Source organism: Gossypium hirsutum, chromosome A09, assembly GCF_007990345.1.
Source record: "Gossypium hirsutum isolate 1008001.06 chromosome A09, Gossypium_hirsutum_v2.1, whole genome shotgun sequence".
Taxonomy (NCBI): domain Eukaryota; kingdom Viridiplantae; phylum Streptophyta; class Magnoliopsida; order Malvales; family Malvaceae; genus Gossypium; species Gossypium hirsutum.
Genome location: NC_053432.1, coordinates 72,817,099 through 72,829,480, shown reverse-complemented (window position 1 = coordinate 72,829,480; position 12,382 = coordinate 72,817,099). Strand labels below are relative to the sequence as shown.

The 12,382-nt window shown below is 33.6% G+C and overlaps 1 protein-coding gene and 1 long non-coding RNA gene across 3 annotated transcripts; both read left to right on the top strand.

Moving 5' to 3' along the window:
- The first annotated feature begins 366 nt into the window (after positions 1 to 366).
- On the top strand, positions 367 to 2,128 carry LOC107929806 (uncharacterized). The gene is made up of 2 exons (XR_005901189.1): positions 367 to 1,396; positions 1,476 to 2,128. It is a non-coding gene; the product is annotated as an uncharacterized lncRNA (long non-coding RNA).
- Positions 2,129 to 5,722: 3,594 nt separating this feature from the next.
- On the top strand, positions 5,723 to 7,949 carry LOC107889579 (ubiquitin-conjugating enzyme E2 variant 1C). Of its 2 annotated transcripts, none has more exons than XM_041076658.1 (4): positions 5,723 to 5,858; positions 6,655 to 6,774; positions 7,155 to 7,259; positions 7,554 to 7,949. In XM_041076658.1, the coding sequence occupies exons 2-4, from the start codon at positions 6,712 to 6,714 to the stop codon at positions 7,722 to 7,724; spliced, it is 339 nt and encodes a 112-aa protein (XP_040932592.1). In that variant the 5' UTR covers positions 5,723 to 5,858; positions 6,655 to 6,711; the 3' UTR covers positions 7,725 to 7,949. The 2 variants fall into 2 exon arrangements, with proteins under 2 accessions (XP_040932592.1, XP_040932593.1); XM_041076659.1 differs by lacking the exon at positions 5,723 to 5,858 and adding an exon at positions 5,866 to 5,974.
- The last annotated feature ends 4,433 nt before the right edge of the window (positions 7,950 to 12,382 follow it).

The window sequence follows — 12,382 nt, the reverse complement described above, 5'->3', positions numbered from 1 at the left end:
GTCTAGTTATTAACATAGTTCAAGATTTTTAAATTAAAATCAAGTTCAATTCAAAGTTCTTCTTTTGTTACATGGTTGTTAAGTGAGTATTTATTTTATTTCAAAATGTCATACCAACAAATTTAATAGAAATATTTCATTAGTGTTAACAATTAAACTTGAATTTTGAAATCTAAAAAGTAGAACCACTAAATACCTAAAAATAAAAGTAGAGGGATTAACTTTGAAATATATGGAGTTGGAGCATATTTTAGCAATATATTTAAAAACAAAATTATATATTTAACACTGAATTTATATTGAATTAAATAATCTAAAGTGTGAGACAATTAATAAGATCACATGGATGCTGAAAAAGATTTAAATTAGCAGGGCAATTATGGTGAAAGGGAAAATGTCATATATCCATGCAAAGTTTGTGGATGAAAACTACTATTAATATCTTGTTTAGAAGGAAAGGGAAAGATCCATATCCTTGAATGGGAAAATGGGTTTGTGGCATTAATCAAAGAATGGACTTCTCACTTGTTCAAAACTTGTAAAGTTGTTAGCTGAACCATGAAGCAAGTGTTATGAAAGCGCCTGGAAACTCTTAAGGATTTATCTTAATTATCAATAGTGAGAGAAAAATTAAGGAAGCCTTAACTTTGCATGTTTCCTATGTAAAAAGAAAACCTTTGGCCATTAATATGGATTCTGGGATGTTGTTTTATTTTTTAAATGTAAGAGGGGTGATGAACATTTAAATTGGGTTTTAGCAGCTATACAATCTTTTTTATTGGGTTGCCATTAAATTTATTGGTGTTTGATATTAAATTCTTAGGTGGCCTTTGTGTTGGTTTCTTAAAAATTCTGAGGTATTAGCCATAAAGGCTATCGAGGGTTTCTTTCTCTCTGTTGTATTTTGCACTGATCTCTCTCTCAAAAAGAAAAAATTCAAAGCTTTTCACTCAAAGAACACCGACTCCCCTCTCATTGCTACTCATATAAAAGCAAAAGGCAATGAATGAAAGGACTTCACCTTCTCTGCAGATTTGTTAAATTGCAATAAAAATTACTGCCACTTTTTCCTCCTCCTGCATACTTCTTGGGATTTTTTCCAGCCATTAATACATTTCCTGGCCTCAATTTAAACTCTTCTTCTACCAATCCTTCAATTCTATTTCTTTCTCTCTTTCCACTCTCCCCCCTACCATGATTTAATTAAGCTTTAATTAGAACCCATCTTCTCTCCCTTCATTTCTCCCTTTATATATTTTGCTTTTTCTGCTTCAATCCCCTAACCACTTTCCCTTCTTTCCAACCCAACTTGATTTGGTTCCTCATAATCGGCGTTAGTTTTAAGGGTTTCAGCGTAGCCTAGCCTAGCCTAGTCCAAGGTTACGTGACCTTTAAGGTAACCGATGTTTCAATACAATTCAATTTTATAACTTTTTGTTCATCATTTTGGTTGGTTTCTGACATGTTTCATTCAGGTTAATTATACGTAAAGGGTAGAAGATGAGTCGCAGGAATGCTCCGAAGCTTGAGTTGAAGCTGAACCTATCGCCACCAAGGGCAAGGGTTAATCCAGGAGTGGAATCACCAAGCCGATCAGCTACCATATCACCAACGTCTCCTCCAAGCTCATGCGTGTCGTCAGAGATGAACCAGGACGTTGATGCTGCTAACGTCAGATACTCAAGCAGCCCTGAGGCGACATCCATGGTTCTGGTAGGGTGCCCCAGGTGTTTGATGTACGTTATGCTTTCAGAGGATGATCCTAAATGCCCCAAATGTAAGAGCGCCGTTTTACTTGATTTCCTCCATGATACTGCCACCACAACCACCATCAAGACAAGGAAGGGCTAAGTAGGAACTAGGAATCACCCCCTCCCCTCCTCCTCTCCTCGGCCTTTTGCTAATTTTAATGTTGACTAGTAGAACTGGTCGCTTTTTTTTTTGTTTTTTTTTTGGGGGGGGGGTGGCCTAATCATAGAACATAGATATGGGCGTTTATGGGTAGTGGATATCGTCGTCGTAGTTTAGGTGTGGGTTTTAGGTTTCTCCCTTCTTTAGCAGAAGACTATGTAAACTGGTTTAACTGCAGCTGCCCAAATTTTCTTATGAAAAAAGTAAATATATTTTATATTGTTCGGTGTTTGTTTTTCATAATAAATAAATCAGAAAATGGCATAGAATACAAGTTGGTGATGGGGCAGTGACGCAATGCTAAGCTCAGCAGAGTGAAAAAGAAAGATGGATAAAAACCCGATGACAAAAAGGTTAGATTTTCTTTGTACTTAAGAATGAGAGCAGAGGAGGATGGGTTTGGGTCGGAATTATTCTAGTTGGACAGTTGTTCTAGGAGTAGTATTTGTGCTTGACTTTGGCCCACAATGTCTCTCATGATTGGCTTCTCAATTCTCACCCAGCTACATTGCAATTTGATGTGGAATGGGGGCCTAATCAACCATTGTGAATTTGCAAGAAGCCAGCCGTTTTCTTTATTTTCAAGTAAAATTCCAACATTTAAGCATGCCATATCTATAAACAACTGGATGAATCAGGCTTTGAGTTGAAACCAATTTCACAAGGCAATGAAATTTAAGATTTGGATTCAAGGTGTGTTTTGCGCGAGGGGAAGTCGTCTCTAGGCTGCAAATGCAATAGGGGTTTTGGTCCTCAGCTTAAATTGTGTAAAACATCATGTCATTTCCAAAATGATCTAAACTGTCTAAAAGGAAACAAAGAAAGAAGAAAAGGGTTGTTAGGTTTGAAAGGAGAGTGTAAGGTTTTGGTAGTTCCAGCATTGAAAAAGAGAAGGGGAACCATATTAGATTGAAAGACCATTAAAACACATAAATGCATGAGTAATTGAGACGGTTGAGAATATAATGAAAGGGGGGAGGGGGAGATATTACGTCAGATTATAAATACCAATTAAATTCTTCAACAGTTGTCAACAATTTTTCCTCTTCTTTTTCTGCCTTCATTTTGCAGTTTGCGCTCTCTTTTCATCACTCACTAAATGCCACCTTTCTGCTGACATTGGTCTATTTTGGTAACCCCTTCTCTACTTCTTTGTTCATTCAATTTTTTATTTTATGTTCACTCTTTTCAACCCTCTTGGAATCTTGTACGTCTAGCATAGGGAATATAAAACAGGAATCATTTCACTATGTAATCATAATTTCAGACACAGAAAAAGTAATGATGAAGAGAAGATCAGATATAATAACTTCAATTTCTCCAAATAATCTTAGGAAAATTGAAAAGATAGAAACAGTACAGGAGCTCATAAATGGGCAGGAATGCACCAATTAGGAAGAGAGATCAGGTAGAACTGAGTAATCCATAAGCAGGGATGCATATGTCCCAATCGAAGTGAAGATGCCAAACACTGTGTTTACTTGGACTTGATCGTATGCGTCTTACATGGTATATTGAAATGTTCCTATGTATCTGAAAGAGCACGAGCCAGAGCCAAATAAACTGAAAGATTTAGTTGTTCATTACTCGTCAGTTTCCGGATTAGAGACCAACCAATCACATAAATTTAGTCACTGATCAACACAAAAAAACAAATCTTAGTTACAACCTGATGTGTTTAGTCATTTGCAAACTCAATGTCAATTGTAAGTTTTCCTCCAAATGAATTCTATTAATAATAACAATACTCATTTAATTTACTAGAACCTGTCAACAATATACATACATATACATACTGACCAAGCATAGATTCAAAACAATATCTGTTCTGCTACACATGTGACTTATTCCAAAATCAATAAATAGCTCTAATCGAAACGAAACTAAAGAATATTTTGTTCTCTTATTCAAACTCTTCATCCTCCATGTTACAAAGATACTCCCTTTACAATCATAATCAACTACAGCATAGCATGCTACCCATGTATGAAAGCTATTAACTTTATTTAATAGCAAAACTAGTTTTAGAACATATGAAATAGATTGCTAAGCCCAATCAAACAGTTGAATCCCATCTATAAGACTACAGTACACCATCGACTCCAATTATCTAGAGTTTTGTGATTTAAGATGAAATTGAAGAAAAAGAAAAGAAGATTAATTTTGATAAGTTTTAGGTTTTCAACTCTCATTTACACTTGTTTAATGTTTTGGTCATATCTTTCATTAGTTTCAGTTTGTAAATTTTGACTTGTGTTGCCATAATGAATTCCTAATAGACAGAATAAATGTTAAACTTTCGGTATATTGTAAGTACAAGCCGTGAGAGTATATGGATTTTTCTTCACTCATTAACATACAACATCAATTACAATTACCATCTCCATCAAAGTAGCAATAAAAACAGTATTGAGAAAATTCTCACAAGTCCAAGATAAGCCAATGATCTCCGATAACAGTTTTCAAGTGATTTGATCTAATTCCCTTAAAACGTGGATTTTGTTGTTTGATAAGATTCAATCTAATCTTTTGGACTTGTTCTTCGTAGGACCAATCTTCAAAGCTGGTCCAACACACATCCAAAATAGCAATAGAGCCATGACCCAAAACATTTTGTTTCAAAAGATTGGCTTCTAAAAGATTGACAATTCTAAATAAGATAAATTATGTAACATGTAGTGCTTATTGCAATTGTAACTGTTAATGATACTGCTCTTATAACTACCTTTAATACATGTATAAAATGATATAAAATTAAAATTCATGTACCACTTTACATATTATAAAAAAGTTTAATTTTAGATTTATTCATTAAATATATATATATATATAATATGAAAGAAATAAAGAAAGTTAGTCAAAGTTTTCTTAAAATTGAAAAGAACAGACTCCTTGGCAAAAGCGAATTAAGCATATGAAATCATTTGTTCCCAATATATGATAGAAAATAAAGAGAGATAATAATAATAATAATAATAATAATAATAATAATAATAATAATAATAATAATAATAAAGAGAAAAAGGATTACTCTATAAAATATTAATATATATAAATATAAAGACATATGAAATTTTTTTAATTTTTATAGAATAAATAAAAAAGTACAGTGTCAATACACCAAATATTGATCCTTTTTTAAAAAATTTAAAAAAATTTAATTAAATAAGACACAACGATTTCTTAAACTTGCTTGTAGAGTTAACAAATTTCACGGTCAATATATCAAATGATAATTCAAATTATATTATATAAAAAATGATAAATTTTAAAATTATACATGAACTTTGATTTATATACAAATTGATACATGAACTTTGATTTTGTACAATTATACGCATGGAACTTTGGTTGTAATTCGAATATATGCATAAAACTTTAATTTTGAGTCAACTATACACATTTAAAGAAACAAATACATAAATTTTTTTTATGTTGAATAAATATAATTATTTGTGTATGTAATATATAAACATAAAATGATGTCATGTCAATAATTATATTAATAATTTGTGAGAATTAAATCAAATTAAAATTTTATGTAAAAAATTACACTAAATCAAAATTTATATATAAAATTACACGCTAATTTTTTTATTTAACACATTAAACTAAAATTATATATAGCTTGTCTTAAAAAAAATCAAGGATGAAGTTAAATAAAATTGTTGTACGCAATTCTACATGTACAATTTTATTTTCTTTCAGGCTCTTACACCGAAAGAAAAAGTTGATTATTACTATAATACTGAAAAAAAATCATATACTTATTATTTTATCATAATATAACAAAATAATTATAAAACAAAATGTTTCCTTTATTCTTCTCATGCATCTCACAGCTTGGGCTTTAGCCATTCTTTCACCCGATTCTTTACTCTGACTCCCATCCCCCTTACATATCTTACCATAAATGACGCTTGGCTCAGGTGGATCGGGTGTTGTAGGTTAGCTCTTCGATCCCCTCTCCTTTTTTCTCTTTTATCTTAATGCCCCCTTTGTTTCTCCACTTGATCTTTCGTTTTTATTGGTCATTTCTAGATTCCATTCATGGGTTATACAGGTTTTGTTGTTTTATCGTTTTTCATGCATGATCAGTTCTTACGTGTGGGTTTGGTCATTTTGTTTCGATTGAGATAAGAACTTGAAGGGGTTTCCGTAAATTTTCTATTATTATTATTATTGATTTAAAGTTTTGGGTAGTTGTTCTTGATTACATCTTTTGTCGGGCTGGTTTCATTGTTGTTATGTGTGATGTATAGTATGGATAATTTGTCCAGGTTGAGTATATATTTAACAAGTATGTTGTTGTGGTGACATAAATATGTGCTAAATGTTGAAAGGCGAGAAATTTGAGCTAAATGATTTGCTTATTTTTGTGATGACATAAATATGTTCATTGCTACTTGTAATTAGCATTCCATCTCTAGGAACTTATGTCACCATTTTAGAATAACTGGAATCTTGTGCTGATATTAACATGATATACCTAAGAAGCGCTAAGAGCTACCTCATCCATGATGCGTATAAGTGCGACAAATAATTAATTTATGGCATGTGCAATGTGATTATGCTTGTGTTATTGAAATGGAAGAGGTCTTATGGCATTCAAATTAATTACCTTTCTCTACTCTGTTTGGCGACAAGGGTTATATTTCATTAAGCCCACTGCTTAGTCTTCTTATGCTATTAGCAGAATAAGGGATCATGAGTTTTATTGATTATCATAAGTTGTTCTTGCAGTGCCTCCGTGCTTGAGCGTGGAGAAAAATGTATTGGAGATGGTACTCTAAGCTATGAATGGATGATGGAGATGATATTTACATGCGCTCTTGGACTGGTACCATTATTGGTCCTCACAATGTAATTGCTTATTTTCAGTTAACATATGATATATTTTCGTGTTTTTCCTAAGTTGAAACTTGGTGTTTTTATGGAGAATCATATATAAATCTTCTAAGCTACGGCATTGAGTATTCACCCAACGTTTGACGAAACAGAGAACTTAGAACTTATTCTCAGTTTATTGTTTTGGTTATTAAGCCAATGTGCTAAAAGTTCTAGCTGATATATATATGGGACTACCATATAATATCATTTTACACATACGTTGTGGATTACCCCACTCTCCTTTTTTTCGAAGTGAGCAATGGGTTTTGCTGGGGATTTTTTTGAAAAATATCATTTTGCACATCCGTTCTGTTTCTTTCATTGTGGTGATTTTTATTTTTCATTTTCTTAAGACTGTACATGAAGGTCGAATCTATCAGCTAAAGTTGTTCTGTGACAAAGATTATCCCCAGAAGCCAAAGATCAATATGACTTGTGTTAACCATAAAACTGGAATGGTATGCCAATAATATTACATTCATTTGTGATCAGTTATTTATGCTGCTTTTTATTGATTGCCATTTTTAACTGTTACACTGGTTTGAGAAAAAGTTCAGTCTGGTATGTTTTAGTGTGTAAATCTGCCCCCTTCCCTTTTTTCTGTGAATACGCTTAACTCGGGTACTCATAATTTCAAAAGTAATTAACTATTGGGTGCATTCCGATTTGTGCAATTTTATTTTGTTATATTGTTATCACTATGATGATAGAAAACCTAGGGAGGGGAATTTGATTGTATCCGATCGCAACAGGTGGAATCGAAGTTCAGATTGCTTTCAAATTGGCCGAGGGAGTATACCATGGAGGACATACTAACACAGCTGAAGAAGGAGATGGCAAGCTGGTACAACCTCCTAAGGTCACATATATATAAATATATAATAATTAATTTCATTCGTGGTATTCAATTATATAGTTTGTAATGTTTAAGAACATACAACAGGGGGAATGCCTTCTCCATTTTACTTGTTGGCTTCCATAGATACTGTCGCTGGGGAGATATTACATTAGAGTTAATTAAATCTAATTATATATAAAATCCACAAAAAAGAAGGTGTACTATAGGTTTGATGATTATAAATCAGAAAGCAACGGCATTTCCTTGTAATGATGATGATGATGATAATTATGATTTCTTGATTTTCTTCTTTAGGTCCACAGTTTGATACGGGCAAACTTATAAGCGGGCTAGATTATGAATATGGGTTTAATGTATTGGGCTATAGTGGTGGGTTTAGCTGGGAGGTGGTTATAATTTCTCTTATTTTTTTGCATTTTATCATTTTGTTAAAAGATACCATAGGTCCCTCTACTCTTCTCAAAATTGAAAGGCAATCCCTCTATTTTTTAGATTTTAAAATTCAATTTCAGTGAATTCCGAGAATATTGGGAAACGACTTTGATGGAGAATTTCTATGATCGGAAATTCAATATTGGAGTTGGAAATTAATGAAGAGAATTGTGGATGTGAAAATGTTGCAAATAAGATTAAATTGCAAATTTAAAAAGGTAAAAGGATTGAAATGTAAATTTGACTAAAAGGAAAAAAAGTTACTATTGAGTATTTAGCATGAGAATAAGTTGGAATGTGTATTGATGGGATGGAAAGGACCAAACTGAAAATATTTAAAAGTGTATAGATTAAATTAGAAGTGTAAATTATATTGGGTAAATAGACTTAACTTAAACGAATTTAAAATATCCTATGAGGGTGAAAGGTTCTTTAACAAACATAAATCTAAATTGCTTTCGTAATGGTTTATGGTGGGGAGATTAGTCATGATACTTTTAGTGGATTTACAAATTATTTTAACCCTAATTATGTGTTTGATCAGTCCCTTTGCCAGCTAAACACAACTGTTGTAAGCCAATTTTAACCCATTTACATCAAACCCAATTTAACCTTACTTAACCCACCAAAATTAAACCCAAAACCCAAAATCTTAACTACCCAAAGCCCAATTTACATCAAAACCCCAATAGCCCAAACCCTAATCCCAAATTAAAATAAAAAAAACCCTAGCCCACAACCTAAACTTTTCTCAACTAAATCCTAGCCTTTGCCACCACCAACTCCACTAGCCACACTTGCTCCACCTACTCCACTAGCCACACTTGTTCCACCACCTACTCCATTAGCCACACTTGCTCCACCACCACTTGTACCTACAAATGAAGACATAAACAATAAAAAATATTTTGTAAATGACTATATAAGCCTTCTCATATTTTGTATTTAGGGGAGGAAGAAGTTTTGGAGAAGAAAGTTATTGTAAAGGATTTTTGAGAGGTTTTTTTAGAGTAATCAAGGAGAAGAGTTATTGTAAAGGCTAGTTTTTGGAGAGGCTAGTTTTTTTTTTTGGAGATTAATCAAATATCAAAGCAAAAGAGGTTTCTGGTCTATTCTCGTTTTAAGTTCTTTGTTTGCTTATTGTTTTCCTTTCAGTTTTATTTTGTTTCTTTTATACGAAAGTAAAATTAAAAGGAGGAAGCTTTCCCATTTTTACTGAAAAAGTTTTTTTTGAGGTCCGGCTACCGTGTACGGTGGCACCGACGGTGGCCGGCGGCGGTTCGGTGACCGGACGGTGGCCGGCCTTGTGGCCGAAAATCACTCACTCTCTCCCTCTCTTTTTTTTGTTATTATTATATTTTTTAATATTATATTATATATATTATTTTAATATATTAGGTTTATTCTAAATTCTATATTACGTATATATATTATACTATTTTATGTATATATCTTTAATACTATATTATTTATATATTTTTTTTTCTACATGTTATCTTATGTATATATTTTAATTATATTATGTATGTATTTTTTACACTATATTATGTACATATTTTTTTTCATACATATGTATATATTATATATATCTTAACATTACTAGTTATATTTTCACTATTTTATGTATATACTTCAAATACTATATATAGTATATTTCTAACACTATTACTATTTATAAATATATATATTTTACGTACATACTCTTAATATCTTTATTATGTATATATTCGTTGTTTTATTTCACATTGGATACTATTATTACGTTTAATATATCGCATGCATTGTTATTGTTTTAATATTGTTGTCATATTTATTATTTGTTTTAATGTATTTCCAACTCGTTTATTTTTGTCTCCCGCCTATTTTATATCATTCTGTTGTTCATTACTTTAAAGATTTTTATTCATGTTTTTACTAATTTCAATAAATAAGGCAATGTTTCGCATTTTAGAACATCGAAGAATTGTGCCCTAACTTACGGGGTTTCGGTTCTCTTGTTGGTTCTAAATAGCTAAATATTCTTTTGAGTTTTGAAATGCACGGATTTCCAATTTAAATTAAAAGACGACCTTGTGCTCGGGAATTCATGGTATTGTGTCCTAACTTACGGGATGTGATGCTCCAATATCTCGAGATAAGGAAATCTTTAAACAAATCGATTTAAGCTAATTCAAGAATTTTAAAATCAGTATTAATAGAAAAGATCATATTTGAAGTCCCTTCCTCATACGTAACCGACTCCCGAACTCATTCTCTCAAGTTTCGTAGACCAAAGGCCCTGTTTTAGTAAACTAAAATTGATTTATTAAAACAAAGGTGATCCGATCACACCTGATAAAAGATTGGTGGCGACTCCTATTTTAATTTTCACTTTCAAACAAAGTCGATCCCCGTTTCCAAAAGAATGGTTTCGACAGCTTGGCGACTCCACTGGGGAATTCAAGAGTCGAGCCTTAAATTGATTATTTTTTTGTCTTTTGTCAAAAATTGAAAATCGATTTTAAATTTACTGCATTGCATGTTGTCTGTTATTTTCGCGACTCTCTTCATAATATGCTTGCTTTAAGTGGTTTAATTCTTTGAGGTATCTTTGCATATCGCATCGCATTATTGGTCGATTTCACCCTCTTAAGTGGAAGTAAAAAACTACTCCTTTGTGAGGTCTTCACCTCCGTATAGGATAGTGGATCGCTTTCGGGATACATTTGTACCTGTGTCTTCGTGGGGTTTTCACCTCCGTATAGCCATAGGGAAATGTACTACATTGCATGTTGTCTGTTATTTTCACGACTCTCTTCATAATATGCTTGCTTTAAGTGGTTTAATTCTTTGAGGTATCTTTGCATATCGCATCGCATTATTGGTCGATTTCACCCTCTTAAGTGGAAGTAAAAAACTACTCCTTTGTGAGGTCTTCACCTCCGTATAGGATAGTGGATCGCTTTCGGGATACATTCGTACCTGCGTCTTCGTGGGGTTTTCACCTCCGTATAGCCGTAGGGAAATGTATTCCCCTGAATCGAACTCGGTCTGTATAAACCTATAATGGGTGAGGATCGAGGAATCCGCTGGTTCAGGTACCTTTACTTTAGAACCAAACTACATGTAATGAGCCCTAGGAGCCTACCCTAGGTAGAACCACACCAAACCCTAGTGGTTACCTGATTAGGTGCTTATTTACTCACTATTTGCTTTGAATTCTATTCTTTGTATATAATACTAACTTGTTTTATTTTGATCATTTTCGTATGACATTTCATCATAAAAGGGTGTTGATTTACGTTCGGTTACTAATTAGAAGAGTTTAGCATGAAAAAAGGATTTCTTGATAGAATAGAGGATAATGCGGCCGTCCGAGTGTGGTCTGAGAGAACGCAATAGGAGAAAGGAGATAGTTTGACCGAGGGATATGAATCGGAGTTGTGGGATTTCACTCGCATCAGTGTGACTTAGAACGACCTGCATGAGTTAAGGGATATATGGAATAGTTGGAATGGCGAAGTCAAACAACTCTTTTACTGTAACTACGGTGACCTACGCTATTTGCTCAATGTAAAGGTGGACAAGTACTTGTTCCGGGCCCTCGTGCAATTTTGGAACCCCGCTTACAGTTGCTTCACTTTCGGAGGAGTTGATTTAGTACCTACGGTGGAGGAATACATGGCGTTACTTAATTGCCCGAAGATTCAGGCCGATAGGGCCTATTCAAGACCTGTTAATGTCCCTCCCTTTTTGAAGAAATTGATGAATATCATGGGGATGGGCGAGCAATGGGTTGCAGCCCGCATCAAGCAAAAAGGGGATAGTAAATGTATTCCTTGAAGGAATTTGAGGGATTTTATTCTTGCACACCCGGATTCGAAGAAAAGGGTTGATGTTTTTGCCTTAAGTCTCTACGGTTTGATCGTCTTTCCTAAAGCACTTGGACACATAGATGAAGCCGTCTCAGATTTATTCGATCGACTTGATAAATGTACCACACCCGTCCCGGCAATCCTAGCAGAAACTTTCCGATCCTTGAATACATACCGGAGAGCGGGCGAGGGAAGATTTATTGGTTGCGCACAGCTTCTTTTGGCTTGGTTCCACAGTCATTTTTGGAAGGTGGAGAAGGTTTCCTATCGGGTATTCTCTAAGGATTATTCCCCATTAAGAGAATCAGTGGCCACATCGAGGCGGGACGGCATCTCCGAAGAGAGGTGGATAATTATTCTTCAAAATTTACGGACCGAAGACGTTGAATTGAGGGCTCCGTGGTTGATTCCTGACGAGATCTTATATAGGTACGGT

Bases quoted from the DNA above. Each gene is read 5' to 3' on its own strand.
- LOC107889579 (XM_041076658.1), top strand. From the start codon at position 6,712: ATGGATGATGGAGATGATATTTACATGCGCTCTTGGACTGGTACCATT. The intron at 6,775-7,154 runs GTAATTGCTTAT...CATTTTCTTAAG, and splicing joins CCATTATTGGTCCTCACAAT to ACTGTACATGAAGGTCGAAT. The intron at 7,260-7,553 runs GTATGCCAATAA...CGATCGCAACAG, and splicing joins TTAACCATAAAACTGGAATG to GTGGAATCGAAGTTCAGATT.